We start from the raw sequence: 17,464 nt of genomic DNA on the forward strand, positions 1-17,464 counted from the left end.
TACCATTCGGTTCGCAGGATCGGGTAAAATTCCGTAGTGTCATGTCATCTATATCGCAAGGCGGAAGTCGTGTTAAGGAAAAGTTACAATAAAAATAAAATTATACTGCGCCCTCAATAGGGCATTTAAGGGATAAAATCACCCTTAAATACTGCATGTTTGTAATATTTGGTTTCATTTTGCTTAAAATGAATGACAGTTATTTTAGAATAATTTATCCCTTAACAAACCAATCCGGATGTTATGTATTCTAGTACACATGCAATTGCGCGCGTGTGTATGTGTGAGAGTGAGAGAGCTGTTTGTGATTGTATAGATGTTTACAACATGACGCATTGGTCGTACACACTACAGTAATACGGACAATAATTAAGAATTAATTGAATTGTAAATTTTTTAATCAAATCACTGTCAAATGCTATTAATGCAGACCAGGATATAATCGATTTAAGGGTGAGGTCGCTCATGCAAACCAAATGAAATAATAATAGCAAACTTAAAAAAACAAATGAGTTGAGAAATCGTTTACAAAAAAAAATCCAGTTGAGATTTATGTTTAAAATCTTAACTGGTAGTATATTACTGTTATGTTCCACTGAAAGAATGTGCTTACTCTTCATACAGATGGACGGCATGTAGACATTCAGGATTTATTTATTTACCATATATTCCTCCTACCTTGGAATCACTGTTGGCGATTGCGGCTTTTAGTAAGTTCCCAATTTTTATTGAAACATACCTTTACACAGGTATTTACACATAAAAGTACTAGCCGTACTCGCCCGCTTCGTTGGGCATTTAAAATTAACATTATTATTTATTGTCATTATTATTAGGGAGTCCAATAACTCATATAAATATAAGCCTATCCATTAAGTACATGTATTTTCTACATGGATACCAAGTTTCAAGTCAATCGGATGCATGGTTCAGTAGTTATAACGGAAAATCGTTAAAAACCACTGTAGATTATATATTAGTATAGATTTTATGCTATTATAATACGTATAGGTACCACAATGCCCTTCACGCCAAAGATCGCAGCAGATGGAGGGAAATCGTGCATGAGAACATGATGCAGCGGGGGAGTAATGATCTTCGGTAATGAGGAAAGCGACGCAAGCATGGAATTATAATATGTATATCATTGTTTGCTATGTATACCTAATGTTTTATCTATACTAATTTATACTTCTATATTAATATTATAAAGAGGAAAGATTTTTTTGTTTGTTTGTATTGAATAGGCTACGAAACTACTGAATTGATTTGAATATTTTTTTCACTTTTTGGAAGCTACACTATTCCCGAGTGACATAGGCTATAATCTTTTTTGAAAAAAATAGGAATCCTTACTAAAACTCCAATAATGTAACCCAAGGTGTAAAAAAATTACCCAAAATATTCTTTACATGGCGTGCCTTGCGAAAGCTATTGATGATAGAATAAAATAATGCACTACGACTTTGTAGAACACATTATTATTTCTAAACAGTGTCGCGACAACATATGTCTAACTATTATAGTTGTGCCGTACCTAATAAGAGTTCTTTTATTTAAAAAAATAAATAAAACAACGTCAAATATCGTTGAGATTTTAGCTAAAGACCCGAGCGGAGCCGGAGCGGACCGCTAGTTTCCAATAAAGTAATGCTCCTACCGCTGTATTTTCTGCATCACCCTTGGTTGACTGGTAGCGAATACCTTCATCACTATGTCCGCCACTGGATTAAATAAATAAAATCTGCGTGGCCTAAAGGATAAAACGCCCGGTGCATTCACATCGATTTGACATTGCTGATATTTGAATATCAATTTTTCTAATGCAATACGTACTTAACTCACGATTACTTTAACTCCAAGACTTCAAACTAGAATAACCTGCGTCAAGGAAACCATAGACCGATATACATACTTACGTTTTATTATATACACATATAAAGATAATACAGATAAAGAACAAACATTTTCGGCGCAGGAATGTCTTTCCAAAGTGCAAATGGACCCACGACCCCGCAGTCCAATACGCAGAGCGCTAACTACTTTGCTAACGAGTCCGTCGCAATATAATATGTCCGTTTATCTACCCAGTACCGTCGCGAAGGACAGACCGTATTCAAACTACAGACAGAGCTCACTCACTTGTCTCGGTCGAACCCGGCGTTGCACCACAGTTTTATATTTATCTACCGCTCCTACAAGTAAGTAATAATTTCATTATTTTAATAATTCTACATTAAAACACATGCGTACTGATTAAATTATGAATATTTAGAATTCTAGAAGTTGCGCTCGTAAAGAACTTTGACTTTTACGTAAGATAATGTATTATGATGTTTCGTAATTTATTTAAGTACACGTATATGTTGCTATGAATAATAGATAATAATTATTGTGGTATTTATGATTTTCGTGTTTTATTAGAAGTTTGGGTTATTTTTTTTATTAGTCAATATAAACGAAGGTAGTTGGTAAATTAATAGCGACGTTACAAAAATAATACTGCAATTACTTGTAGGGACATCGGTTCTGTGTGTTTTGCTTTGTATTTTTTGTTGGGAGCTATCCGAGGTATTGTTCAAAATATGTAATACCATCGTCTCGCCATCGTTTATTAATGCCTAAGCTATTGTCTCGACCAGTGTTTTTCCAAAGTTTTTCAACTTACCTTCTCTCTTTTGAATTAACTCCACATTGTTCCCTTAAAGCTCTAACATTTCCGTCTTCAAACAAGCGATAAATTAGAGGTTTGTCTATGGCCCTGTAATTGCTGCTGTCCATAAACGACGGTTACCACTTACCATCAGGTAATCCGTACACTTGTCTGCTTTAGACAGTAATAAAAAGCTATTTTATTTTAATTTCGTCTACAGTTGTGATTACTTGTCAATGATCATGATTACTTATCAAGGTATGCAGTGGCTTGGCTTTGCCACTGGCATTGCTGAAGTCCATAGGCGACGGTAACCACTCACCATCAGGTGGACCGTAAGCTCGTCTGCCTAGTAGGTAGTAGGGCAACAAAAAAAAAGCAGCGACAACTCCCATTCGCGGACCCCTGTAGGTGTATTGTCTTATAATCTCATACGAAAGTAGTCTGTTTGCTTGTTAATTATACAGCCTATTTCCGCTTAGCAATCGTGCGTTCAAATTTGAAGAGTGGAAAATCCGTTATCCTGTAGAGCAGTGATTCTCAACCTTTTTTTCTTTGCGGCACATATTTAACGATTTCAAAATTTGGCGGCACACAAAAAAAAAAGAAAAATTATTTACTTACTACAACACACTGCATAAATAGTTTATCAAAAAATTTTAATATACGAAATAAACTAAAATATACAATTTTTTTTTGTGGATCTAAATATATATTCATGTTTAAAATATTTTTCTTTTCAAATGATATAATTTAATAATATTAACATTATTATATATTCGCAAAATTTGGCGGCACACTTTTGAAATTTGGCGGCACACAAAAGTGCCGCGGAACAGTGGTTGACAATCACTGCTATAGAGAATTGGGATGAGGGACTCATTTTTTTTTATTAATGTTTTTTTTAACTCGTCTCAAACTGAAACGCATTACAGCTTCACGACAAAAATAGGCAGGGTGGTGGTACTTACCCGTGCAGGCTCACAAGAATTCTTACTACCAGTACCATATGTTGTTATGTCTATGGGATATATAAAATACTAGCAGCCCGCTCCGGCTCCGCTCGGGACTTTAACAAAATTTTCAACGATATTTGACATCGTTTTATTTTTTTAAATAAAAAAAAACATTATTGCGGCATAACTATAATAGTTAGACATATGCTATCGCGACACGTTTTCTAAATAATAATGTGTTCTTCAATGTCGTAGTACATTATTTTATTTTATCATCAATAGTTTTCGCAGGGCACGCGATGTAAAGAATATTTTAGGTAATTTTTTACACCTTGGGTTACATTATTGGAGATTTAGTAAGGATCGCTAATTTTTTAAAAAAAAATTATAGCCTATGTCACTCAGGAATAGTGTAGCTTCCAAACAGGAATGAATTTTTTAAATCGGTTCAGTAGTTTCGGAGCTTATTCAATACAAACAAACAAACAAATCTTTCCTCTTTATATTATTAGTATACTTATGTAAGTACTTATAGATGTATAATCCTTAGTTAACCTTTAGTTAGTAGGCTCGTTTCAAAATAAACAAAAAATTGCGTTGTTACTCCTAAAATTTGTTAACATTATGACACTTATTAAATTTAATATTTTTTTTATTTTTAATAATTATTAGTATATTATAATACTTTGTATTAATTGTATGTATATTTACGGAGATATGTATGTGTACATATATGTATAATATGCATTTCACTGGAATGGTACACCGCGCGTAGTTCGTTTCCAAATGATTCTTGTCCACCTGATGGTTGTCTGGAAGCGATCGCTCTTAGCGATAAGACCGCCAATTGAACTTTTTTGTGTTTAATGTATCGCACTGTTTATTTGTTTTTTGGTGTACTATAAAGAATACTCTCTCTCTCTCTCTCTCTCTCTCTCTCTCACTCTCTCTCTCACTTTGTATTATGTTTAAAAGTTAATATTATTACTGGTATTCGCCTGAATCTAAATTCGACCATAATCACTGACACCATAAGATTCATTTTATGTATTTCGTTTTTTCTATTGTTTATTCATATTTATTTTTCTAAAGATTGAAATAGAAGCCGTGCTAGGTTTTTATTCATGTCACTACTAGCTTAAGCTATAGACAAATAATATTAAAGCCAAACAATATTAATCTATTCTGAATTTGACCGCAGATTTTAACAATAAACAAAACAGTATTTATGCGCGCGCGCGCGTGTGTGTGTGTGTGTGTGTGTGTGTGTGTGTGTGTGTGTGTGTGTGTGTGTGTGTGTGTGTGTGTTAAATGCATGGATAGCGTGTGTAATGTTTTTTTACTGATTATATAAATTTTAATGCATAATTTAAAGAAAAAAATTAACATTCAGCACTCCCTCTCTATATTTTCTATAAGTGTGGGCAATTCCATACTCCTCCGTCCGCGCAATTTTGGTAAAAAGGGGTACAAAGTTTTTGCTCATATATTAATATATAAATATAAAGATTAACATGTGTTCGAAATACTAAATATATGTTGTCTTGTTATATTGGTCCCTAGCGTATATAAGTTTCAAGCAAAGTTTGTTTCAGCAGACTTTTTTTTTAAATATCATATGGTCAAATGGTATCAAATGCATTTACCGGTGTTAGTTCAAAATCACAATCCAATCACGACATCACATCGCGAATGCCGTGCTCGAGACATGATTTTGGTCTTCCCGCTCCTCAGAGCACCACAATCGGATGATTAAGATATTTAAGGGCTTTCTGCGCGGTTACAAATGAGCGGGAAAATTATACGATAAACATTGAGGATTTATATCGTGGTCGGATAAATGGTAGCATGTAACCCACTGAATTTCTCGCCGGATCTTCTCAGTGGGTCGCGTTTCCGATCCGGTGGTAGATTCTGCGAAGCACGACTCTTGCTAGGGTTCGTGTTAGCAACGTCGTCAGGTTTGCGCCTCGTGAGCTCACCTACTAGCCCGGCGACGCTGACATGGTCTCTCTAGACCATCAGCCTAGGTAGGAAAAAAAAGCTAGCTAGCTAGGTTGTCAGTAAATTAACGCCGTTGCTTCATCAGCCTTAGGTCCAAATATATATCCATACAAATTTGAGTTAACTTTTACGTTATCGCGAACGTTAGAAAACTCGCACTAAGCACACAGTACATCGCGTTATCGAACTCAGCTTTGAACCTTTACTGACTCATGACATTGAATACGATAGGATAAAATATGTCGTAATGGAGTAGATACAAACAATATACTTTGTGATACTTAAAAAAAAAAGTGCCACAGTGACTGGATTGTAATAACAGGCAGGTAAAAATAAATATTCTTAAGTATATATATTATTCAATATAATAATGCGTTTAGGATGATGTTGTCACTGCCGCGCTTTTGTAGTGCATCCACAATGTTTGCGACATCTCACACCGATGACTTCTTTGCAATAATGCGGAAGAGAAGTGCATCGTTATTGCGTCGAGTTCGTGACAGTGGCAACAGTCTTTTGAAAATCATATCGAGCAAGATCGAGGGACTGCTGATCAATAGCCTTTGCAGTAGGCACTTGGAAGGAGAAAAAATAAAATAAAAAATGTAATGGTATAAAATGTATATATATAATGATAGTTATGTGTTAGATTTTTTAAGTCACTAACATAGATATAAGTAATTACTACTAACAAAATGTTATGGTTTTAAAAAAAAACTGAAATAAAGTATTAATAATAATAATAATAATTTACTTTAACTAAATGTAGATTATCTTTATATTCCACTATACGTGTGTATATCACTGAACTCCTCCTAAGCGGCTGGTCTGAATTGAATGATTTTTTATGTATGCGTTTGGATGGCGCTCTGGATGGATTAGATTCACAAATCAGCCCGGCAGATGGCACTGCAGTCTAGGTTATTTATCTACACTGCAACGAAACGGCTGGATCGACTTGAATTAATATTTGCAGGACATCGTGGCCTTAAGGATAAGACGTTCAGTGCATTCGTGTGTAGCGATGCACCGGTGTTCGAATCCCGCAGGCGGGTACCAATTTTTCTAATGAAATACGTACTCAACAAATGTTCACGATTGACTTCCACGGTGAAGGAATAACATCGTGTAATAAAAACCAAACCCGCAAAATTGTAATTTGCGTAATCACTGGTGGTAGGACCTCTTGTGAGTCCGCTGTGAGCTCGTCCATCCATATAAGCAATAAAAAAAAAAAAAACGTCTGTCTGGTCCGCTAGTAGTGTTATAAATATCTTAGTAGCTTTATTTATGTTTGTAATTTTATCACGACAATTGAACGGTCGATTAGTTCTTTTGTCGTCTATTTTATGTACATAATATGAGAACGGTCAATTCGTTCCTTGTCGTCTGGTTCGTGTCCGTCTTTTAGGAAGTCAAAAAAAGTACTGCCTGCCGCTAGTCACGTCCGCCCTCGTTTCATTTGTCTCTTCATTAATACGCTTTTATTAGCTTCAGACGAATGTATGTATGTAACGGAATCTTTAAACATGATTTTAACCCCCTTCAAAGCGTCGGATTAAGTCGTAATTTTCTATACTTATTAAGGACCGATGACATTTAATATTTAAAAAAAATTGAAAACTAAATTAAAAATTGAAAAATAATTATTGTTTAAAAAACTAACAAATTACGTATTTATAGAAAATCCAACAAAAAAATAGAAAATAAATTTTGGTTAGTTAGTCTAGTCGTTATAGGTCTTATGTCCTGTCAAAGAGGTTGCACGCCACAACAACAATCGTTTGGGAGTGCGTATACAATCGATCCTACCGTCGTACTGTCTTCGTCATCATCATTATCATCTCAGCCTGTCCAATGTCCACTGCTGAACTTAGGCCTCTCCAATCGATCTTCAGTGCGTCCAGTCCTTAGCCACCTGCATTCAACTTGAGCCAGCGATTTTCGCTAGGTCGACGTTCCACCTGGTGAGTGGCCGTCCCACACTTCTTAGACACTTTTTAATGGTGGTAGGACCTCTTGTGAGTCCGCGCGGGTAGGTACCACCACCCTGCCTATTTCTGCCGTGAAGCAGTAATACATTTCGGTTTGAAGGGTGGGGCAGCCGTTGTAACTATACTTGAGACCTTAGAACTTATATCTCAAGGTGGGTGGCGCATTTACGTCGTAGATGACTATGCGCTCCAGTAACCGCTTCACATCAGGTGTGCTGTGAGCTCGTCCACCCATCAAAGCAATAAAAACAAAAACTTCGCTTGCCAGTTCGTGTTCTCCACTCAAGAATCTTTCTGTCCCATCGGCCGTCCGATCTTATCGCTTTGTGACCTACCCACTGCCAATTCAGCTTGGTGATCCTACTGTCTTCGTTACTTCATTTTTAAATAGTCTATGATTGACCGTTTGCATTTACAAATATCAATTTCATAGAGCTGTCGTTAAATAATTCGATTGATTAACCTTTTGGTTAGAGTTTGCGCCTATAGATTCATATATAATAGAACAAAAGTGGTGTATTTCTATTGAAAGAAACACATGTATACAGCTCAAATTAATGTAAGTCCTGAGAAATTGCCGCGACCTTTGAACTTGAGGCACCCGTAATTAGCTAGGTAGAGTTGGTTAGAGTTTGGCTAGAGCTCAATGAGGTTTTTTTTTATTTTTGTCCTCGAACAAATAGCAATTCGATATACGTTCCTAAGGATTCACGCTAAAGATTGTTCGGTTATTTGAAACTATATTTCAAACCTCGTCTTGAAGCTAATGGCTTGGCGTTATTAGTTTATACACACTTCCCAGAAAATACGAGATGCGACCCTGGCTATCTCAATTCGGAGGTAAACAGAAAGGGAAAATCTTCGATGAAGCAAAGGTGAAATTATTTGGTAGACCGCTGTTCCGAATGTTTTTGTTAGGAAATTGTATGTAATGTATTGGCAAACTTAAAAACGTTGTTAGCGCCATCCATTCATATATTATCTTCTATTCTATAATAGTTACCACCACAGAACCATGATCGTGCTTACTAATTTGATTTATATCCTGATTTCTCGATAAATTGATTTAATTTAATTTTACTTTAAGTTGGATATTGATTTGATTGATATATTTTTGAACCTACTTCTGTTTATTCATAGAGATTATGTCATCTTCAATCATAGTGATGACCTAGCTGCTTGATTAACACACGAAACATATTGTTATTAAGAATACGATTACACATTTATTTTTTTAACATTCCGATAACCTTTGCAATACAGTTAATACATGAAGACTTATAAATTAAATCGTTCAGTTGCTGTTGTGAAAAAATACTGTGAACATCTCGGTGTGAATAAAAAAAAACAAAAAACAATATCAAACTAAAAAAAAAATCTTAAAAACTTTGAATTTGTTATTTCGAATGTCGCTCGAATACACCGCGAAAATAACGGTCACAAGGATGAATGGTAATGGAGACGTTTACAAAAAAAGCTTCAATGGCACATGTACGGTGGGCGTGAATAAAAAAGTCAAGGCGTCAATTGCTAGGAAAGCCGAGGCCTACTTGCAGGCAGTTAGTCAGAGTCAAGGATCTAAAGGTAGGTTGTATAGCATCAGAGTCGAAAGGTCGTATTCAATTCATTGGTTTTAGAAAAAACATCCTCACGTAATCGGTAATTAAGGTTTATTTTAGCAACATTTCGAAAAATCAATCGAATCTTATCAACCTTTGTAATACGTTCTATTTTCGAGAAGGTTTTAATTTTCTTTAAAATTTTTAGTGACGAAAACAAATCAGCCAGCCATGCCGAATCTTGAAGTGGTCTCAAGGGTTGCATCCATACCGATCGTCGTGTCCGGTATTGGAGTGACAGAAAAATTGTACTTCAAAATAAGGGTAAGATTTTAGAAACAGTATCAAAATTAAAATTAAATAAATATTAAAGCAATTTGAATTTAGTTTAAACCTCATCTCACCTTAAATGCTCTGGTTTTTTAATGTTTTATACAATATCCGATTCTATTGTGGCAATATTTCTCAGATTTAATTCTACGACAACTAATTATATTATATTATCATATGCTTTTATACGTTAAAGGTTATTAAATAAATGATAGTAATTAAAATCTCGCCGTAAAAGTAATACGTTTATAAGTAATAATTAGGCAGCGGCTTGGCTCTGCCCCTGGCATTGCTGACGTCCATGAGCGACGGTGACCACTTACCATCAGGTGGGCCGTATGCTCGTCTGCCTACAAAGGCAATAAAAAAAAAAAAAAAACGTTCAAATATAAAATATGTACATGTAAAAGCAGATATCGAAAACCAGGTGTTTATATGTTAAAAAAAACAATAAAACATTTATGAGTTGGTTACGATTATTATTAAAACTATAATTTTTGTCATCACTGATACTAGGGTCTCATGTTTTTTCTTAAATTTTTTTTATTGCTTATATGGGTGGACGAGCTCATAGCCCACCTGGTGTTAAGTGGTTACTAGAGCCCATAGATATCTTCGACGTAAATGCGCCACCCACCTTGAAATATAACTTTTAAGGTCTCAAGTATAGTTACAACGGCTGCCCCACCCTTCAAACCGAAACGCATTACTGGTTCACGGCAGAAATAGGCAGGGTGATGGTACCTACCCGCGCGGACTCACAAGAGGTCCTACCACCAGTAAAATGAAGAGGGCTCGTGTGGGCTCGGTAGCGATAGGTACCATTACCCTGCCTACTTTGACAGCAGTCGCACGTTGTTATTGAGGTCTATGGGCTCTGGTGACCACATAAGATAGGTTGGGTGTGAGCTGAGGCCGCTATCTAAGCAATAAAAAATATAATAGCTGTCTCGCTTCAACAGGAGTCCAACCCTCTCTTTCGTTGGTCTATGTCCCTGGGTGAGAAGTCCCTAGCGACCGGCATACAGCTAGCACTCCCGGCGGTTCAACTCCTGGAAACTCCGATCGTACAGCTGGACAAGTTCCTATGCAAGTCGCTGGATGTGGTCGAGAAGAGTATGCCTTCAATTTATATGCCTCCAGAGGAGGTGAGCAAAATTCTATTCTTGTTTTAATTGTTCCTTTTACTGTCCCTAGTCTCATAAGTGTGGCGCCCAAACAGTGTTATTAAACGGGCTACCATGATTTTCACATGTAATTAGTTCCCGCGGCGATGTAGCAAGCGGTTATATACTGAAGATTGCGGGTAGGCCGCTAGGAAAAAAAAATCCTGCCTACCCTCTTTCTAGTCTGTGGTAAAAGCCCGATCAATAATAGTCCCTGTAATGTAGATAGCCACGAAAGTTGATAGCATTGTGTCTAAAATACTTTCAGTTTGTATTCCACTGTTGATCATGACAAAAGTTTAATCTAAAGTTACAATTCAACGACTATTTAATTATCAAATATTTGTCTATTCCATCACAGGTTCTATAAATTAATTCAATTTAGCCGAATATTTAGCCGATTCAGTGATTATGTCAATATATATCTTCATAATAAAACGATATATTGTTCGCATTATTCTGACATTTTGAATAAACACAAAATGAACACTATTTGCCTTGTAATTTGAGATCAAAATGCACTGTGTGTATATGATTATAATCTCTAAACCAATAACATAACCTACGTAATGACATGTCATAAACAGTCATATATTGACAAGAAGTTTCTGGTTGCGAAGTACAGCTGACGCAATACATCACAACTGCATCCCTAGAAATTACCAACCAGCGTCATTTATAGTTATTAACATAACATAACATAACCTACGTAATGACATGTCTTAAACAGTTGTATATGACAAGAAGTTTCTGGTTGCGAAGTACAGCTGACGCAAATACATCACGTATGCATCCCTAGAAATTACCAACCGGCGTCATTTATTGTTATTAACTTCATAAGTACGCAGAGAATCGATACATACATGTCAGGGGTCAAATTATTTTCGTGTTTAATCGCTGCATTACACGTCAAAATGACCGTCCGATTCTTATTGTAATTAACAGTCACGATCCGAATATTATGTTTTATCTTTATTACACAAATTGGATTTTAATTAGGTAAATACGTCAAAATAATATTATATTTTTTGAAGTATGTACATGCGATTTCACGCGTGCTATATTGAATTCTCAGTGGAAATTAGGATATTGGTGAGCTAAAATTTTTGTCGAGACAACACAAAAATTCTTATCATCTATGCTTTAGTAATTCGCTGATTCAGGTTTATTACATATGTAGCCAACTTCATGACACGAAATCATGATGAAAATCGAATTCAAAAGGCTTAAGTTTACCTCAAAAAATATGTTTATTTAGATGTACTCAGAGACGCGTCAATACGTGCTCCGACGTGCGGATTCCGTGACGCGACTAGGCACAGCTGTCTTGGATTCGCGAATGACGGCGGCCACCGCGACCGCCCTCGACCGTGCGCTCACCACCGCCGACAAATACGTCGACAAGTATCTCCCGCCAGACAACCAAGACGCAGCCGACGGTAAGTACAACTTTAAAAAAAAAATTGGTTATACGGGTAGACGAGCTCACAGCCCACCTGGTGTTAAGTGGTTACTGAAGCCCATAGACATTTACAACGTAAATGCGCTACCCACCTTGAGATATAAGTTCTAAGGTCTCAAGTATAGTTACAACGGCTGCCCCATCCTTCAAACCCAAACGCGTTACTGCTTCACGGCAGATATAGGCTGGGTAGGTACCTTCCCGTGCGGACTCAGAAGAGGTCCTACCACCAGTAAATGATAAACAGTTTTCGTCCTTAATTCACCTAGTATATACTAGTGATACAACGAATACTACAACTTTTGCTAATACGAATCTAGAGATGAACATAAATATTAGTCAAAGATTTGGAATAAATTTACATGCTTATCTTCACGAATTCGGAACGAAATATTAACAATTCAAAATGAGTTGATTTACATATATTTTAAGTATATATATATGATATTGAAAGCAGCAGACCGAATGCGCATCGATGCTTTCGAAATGTGGTGTTGGAGACGCATGCTAAGAATTCCGTGGACAGCCTTCCTGACTAACGTGTCGATATTGAAGCAACTGGGCATCAAAATCAGACTGTCTACTGTATGTCTGAAGCGGATCCTCGAATATTTTGGTCACATTGCGAGGAAAGACGGCGATAACCTGGAAAAACTTATGATCACAGGGAAAGTTGAAGGCAACAGATCTAGAGGCCGCAGCCATACTCGTTGGTCCGATCAGATCCGCACCGCTTTGGACAGTACAGTGTACAGCGCGTTGCATGACGCCGTGGATAGGGGAAAGTGGAAAAAGATCCTAAGATTGAAGCTCATGGGTGATGGTGGTCACGACCCTCAGACATGAGGAGCACGACTCGAGGAGGAGGAGTGATATAACGAATACTAACGAAGTAGTATATTTATTAGTAAAAAGTTTTCACTTCAAAAAGAACTTATAGTCTTAGATATACACTCAGCCTTCAGACCTCATCAAATGGGTTAACTGGTTTTACCTTTATATTCGCATTGTTACCAAAAAACATAACTGCGAGTAACTTGTACGACCAAAGTTAAAAAAATATCACATAATATCATATACATCATAACACATAAGTCATTATTGTTTAAACATAGATATTATAATATGAACCATAAATAGGTACATAAACGCATCATTATAATGTGTTTATATTATTTTTTTATAAATTCTTTGTGACGTATTAAATGACGTGGGATGTATGGCGTCATGTTGACGCGCAGAACGAATGAGCACGTATACTTTTACGGCAATTGAGGCCGTCAGTGCAATAGTTAGTGGCTTTACCCACAATATTGGTGTTTAAATATTGCAATTTATTTAAATCATAATAAGTTTTGATGCAAAGCCGGCCTATCTCCAGTTCTAACCTAACCATAACCTATAGATAACAGATACACCTAACCCATAGATAACAGATGGCTTTGTAAACATTACGAAGCAGAGTAAAACTGGTGGTAGGACCTCTTGTGAGTCCGCACGGGTAGGTACCACCACCCCACCTATTTCTGCCGTGAAGCAGTAATGCGTTTCGGTTTGAAGGGTGGGGCAGCCGTCGTAACTTTACTGAGACCCTAGAACTTATATCTCAAGGTGTGTGGCGCATTTACGTTGTAGATGTCTATGGGTTCAAGTAACCACTTAACAGCAGGTGGGCTGTGAGCTCGTCCACATACCTAGGCAATAAAAAAAAAAAGTAAAATCAAACCTCAATATCTCCATGCTAACTGTTCTATGTTAAGCTTAGGCCACTTTTGCGCTGACGACCTCAATTAAAATAATTTCTTCCGGTTTCTCGAGTCATGGACATAACTAATACCACTTTTACAGTTTAAGCGTTTTTAATATCATTAAATTGTTTCCATTCTTTTGGAATACTTTACATGCTTAGGAGAGATAGAACAATTTTTTTATCATAACATGAGTCCAGATCATTGAAATCGTTAATGAAATAAAAACTTAGCTTTGACATAATAAATAAGGGGTCAACAGTTATTTATTCGAGGAGGGGGCGTTTTAGAAAGACTTGAATAGTCTGTGTGAAAGAGGGAATGCGAGAGAAATTTGTTAGTGCTGAGATGAATGGACAAAAAGGACATAGTTGGATAAGGGCATGAAGAAAAATAAACTTATTTATCTGTAATTGTATTTACTTTTGCTAACGCAGAAAATATTCAGGCAAATCTCACGCTTAAACAACGTGCTGCCTAATGAATTTAATATATAAGTACCTACATAAGAAAGAAATAGCATTTGCACATGTCACTATCCATTGACAATTCGAAATTCAACCACAGCCAAATCCACTCTCCAACTCCGAGTGGACTCACTATGTTGGACGACTCGCCATGCGGTATAGATAGAGCGGTGGGTTTTCAGACATTCCCGTATACAAACTGGATGTAGAGTAGAATGTAATCCTGAAAGCAACATGCTTTCCTCTAGTTGAGTTGAAATGAAGATATAGATCGCTCGATTCAAGTCGATTAGAGACAGATGCATAATTTCCGAAGTGTCCAGAGTGGTTTTCTGGTTATACATACGTCGCCTATCGTCTTAACACCTTCACCGTCTTAAAAGCTTCAAAAAGGCCCTGAAAGACTCATTGAAACCATTACCGCTTACCGCAAAATTTTAAAATATTTCTCTCCCCCGCCGTGAGGAGGAAGAGGCATCTTAAATAAATTTTTCAAAGTTGACGATTGCAGTTTTAAAGCAATCATTAATTTGGCCCTGAGTTATTTACAATTATCTTCATGTGTGCAGTAGATAAATAATTTTCCAAATGATATTACTGACTGACACGGTGGTGCGCCTCTGTCTGTTGCGCCGAGGGTCGTGGATTCGATCCCCACATCGGGCAAACATTTATGTGATGAACATGTTGTTGCTCTTTTCCTGGGCGTTTATTATCTATATATGTATATAATTAAACGTATATAAGTATGTTTATCAGTCTCTGATACTCATAAAACAGTAAATCCTAAATTGGGGCCAGATGACTGTGCGTTATTATTATTATTATTACAGTTATTATTATATATTAAAGCAAATTATGCAGTCAGTATTAAAGTCGCATAAATTTTGATGGACCAGGGGTCAGGCCTTATCTGACCCGCAGGCTGTCGCTAGTTTAATTGCATATTATTACAAAACTGATGTTGTAAACTGTTTTATACTTGGCATCTAATATTTATTAGTAACACTTTATTATTATATTATATTACAACGGGATCTTACTACGATTTTCACACTTAATCAGTTCCAGATACTTCGACGCTGTTGCAAACGCCATTTACTCATATAATTGATTTTTTTTATTTATTTATTGCATAGATTGGTGGACGAGCTCATGCCCACCTGGTGTTAAGTGGTTATTGGAACCCATATACATCTACAAAGTAAATGCCGCCACCCACCTTGAGATACGAGTTCTAAGGTCTCAGTATAGTTACAACGGCAGCCTCACCCTTCAAACTGAAACGCATTACTGCTTCACGGTAGAAATAGGCAGGGTGGTGGCACCTGCCCGTGCGGACTCACAAGGGTCCTACCACCAGTATACCAGAATACAAAGTTTTTTTTTAATGAGTGATTACTGGTGGCCCAGAGACCTTTCCAGTTTCACCAGGACAGGTGGGTGAGCAAATGCTCAGCCAGAAGGGGTGGGATTTGCTAACAGCTGCCCGAGCGCCTCCGAAGGAGACCTAACAACTCAAGAACAGCTGTTTAGCGAATGAATCTACTACCGGATCGGAATCGCGACCCGCTGAGAAGATCCGACGAGAAACTCAGCGGGCTGATGCGTGGGTTAGGTTGCACGTCGAACTCTTTGTCGAGTTCGACGAGTACGGTTACCGAGATCCCTAAGTCTACTCGTAGTGCTAGAGCTGAAAAGCTAAGCCTGACGGATCCGTAAGGACGTGTAAATACAAAGTTCTTCTTTTTCATGTTATTTATTTTAATTCTGCACATTCAACAAGGGAGAGAATTGTGAAAGTTTTCATCTGGCGACCGAACTTCCTTAATATTGGGCATACCCGGATACCTATCCGATAAGAATAAGTAGGTCTGGTCATGGGTTGATGGTGGTGATATGTCCTTTTATAATTAAAACTTAAAATTAATAATAATATAATGATTTAAATTTCTTATAATTGTTTCGTTAACTTCAATAATAATTTTATTATTTAAAAAAAAAAGATACATTTTGCCTCTAATCTCTAATCTTTAGTAGTTAGTTAGTAAATTCTTAATGTTTATGTATGTACGTAACGTGAAATGATTTTTTGTTCGTAGTTCCCTAGACAAAATAAAAATTTTGTCTGTCTGTCCGTTTGTTCCGGCTAATTTCTGGAATAGCTGGACCGATTTTGACGAGACTTTCACTGATAGGTAGCTGATGATATTATATACTTTTTTAGAGTATCTTCGCCCCGCGGGTAACATCTAGGGACTCAGCTATCAATAATAAAATTTAATGTTTCCGAAGCGAGGCGAGGGTGGGTCGTTAGTAGTTTTATATATAGTTACTAGATTAGTAGCTCCAAATTTATTTTGGTCTCTTTAAGGATAAAATGTTTGTGGTGTTGTTACAGGCAGCCTCACTGATTTGTTTGTTTGCGTTATCAACATCGAACGGGACACGACCAACAAAATTATCACACACAATAATTACACTAAAAATAAACTAATGGTTCAGTTTATCTGTTGTCCGGTGTCGACAAATTAGATGCGTTATCAGACGTCGCACGGACTCTGTACTCGTCTTCTCGATAAGGAAAATGAATGGTAATAAGTTTCGTGAGTAATAATGCATGCACGGTTATTAGTTAAGGTTGCGTAATTTAATCTAAACCACTTCTTTTATTGTATAGGAATTTGGCAGTATTTCAATGAAACTCTAATCAGATTTCTTTATAAAATACAATGTTTTTTTTTTTTAATTACTCGAGTCTCTTCTTTGTCGAATGAATCTGCCAATGTCAGGTAGATAGAACATCAGTGATATAGTTAAATGATAGTAGATGAGGAGAATTAGAACGGGAGAAAAAATTGTTAATATTTTTACAGTTTGATGTTATTGCGGGAAATAAAATAAGCTAATGCATTTACAACTTTAGGATTAGGGAATGTTAAGAGATAGTTCATATTAACTGGGAACGGAAATAGAATGAATTATATTTGCTCTTAAGTGACATTAGCATAGATTATACACTTAATATATTAGACATTAGTCTTTTTTCGCACAGATAATACACATAAATTGAAATAGTCTGTACCAAAACGTTTGTAAATACATCTATGAACTAGGTACTACTT

General features: G+C 36.5%; 1 protein-coding gene across 7 annotated transcripts in view; it reads left to right on the forward strand.

Moving 5' to 3' along the window:
• The first annotated feature begins 2,047 nt into the window (after positions 1-2,047).
• Positions 2,048-17,464, forward strand: part of Lsd-1 (lipid storage droplet-1) — a 34,598-nt gene continuing 19,181 nt past the window's right edge. For 2 of the 7 annotated variants that reach the window (XM_089728017.1, XM_089728018.1), the window contains exons 1-4: positions 2,048-2,201; positions 9,375-9,490; positions 10,459-10,644; positions 11,921-12,101. In XM_089728017.1, coding sequence (XP_089584143.1) covers positions 2,072-2,201; positions 9,375-9,490; positions 10,459-10,644; positions 11,921-12,101 — 613 coding nt within the window. In that variant the 5' untranslated portion in view covers positions 2,048-2,071. Of the gene's footprint in view, positions 2,202-8,914; positions 9,192-9,374; positions 9,491-10,458; positions 10,645-11,920; positions 12,102-17,464 lie in introns of those variants that run through there. The other 5 variants (XM_028170430.2, XM_028170431.2, XM_089728019.1 and 2 more) reach the window with 4 other exon arrangements.

This window comes from Bombyx mandarina, chromosome 06 (genome assembly GCF_030267445.1).
Source record: "Bombyx mandarina strain Sakado chromosome 06, ASM3026744v2".
In the NCBI taxonomy this organism is placed as follows: domain Eukaryota; kingdom Metazoa; phylum Arthropoda; class Insecta; order Lepidoptera; family Bombycidae; genus Bombyx; species Bombyx mandarina.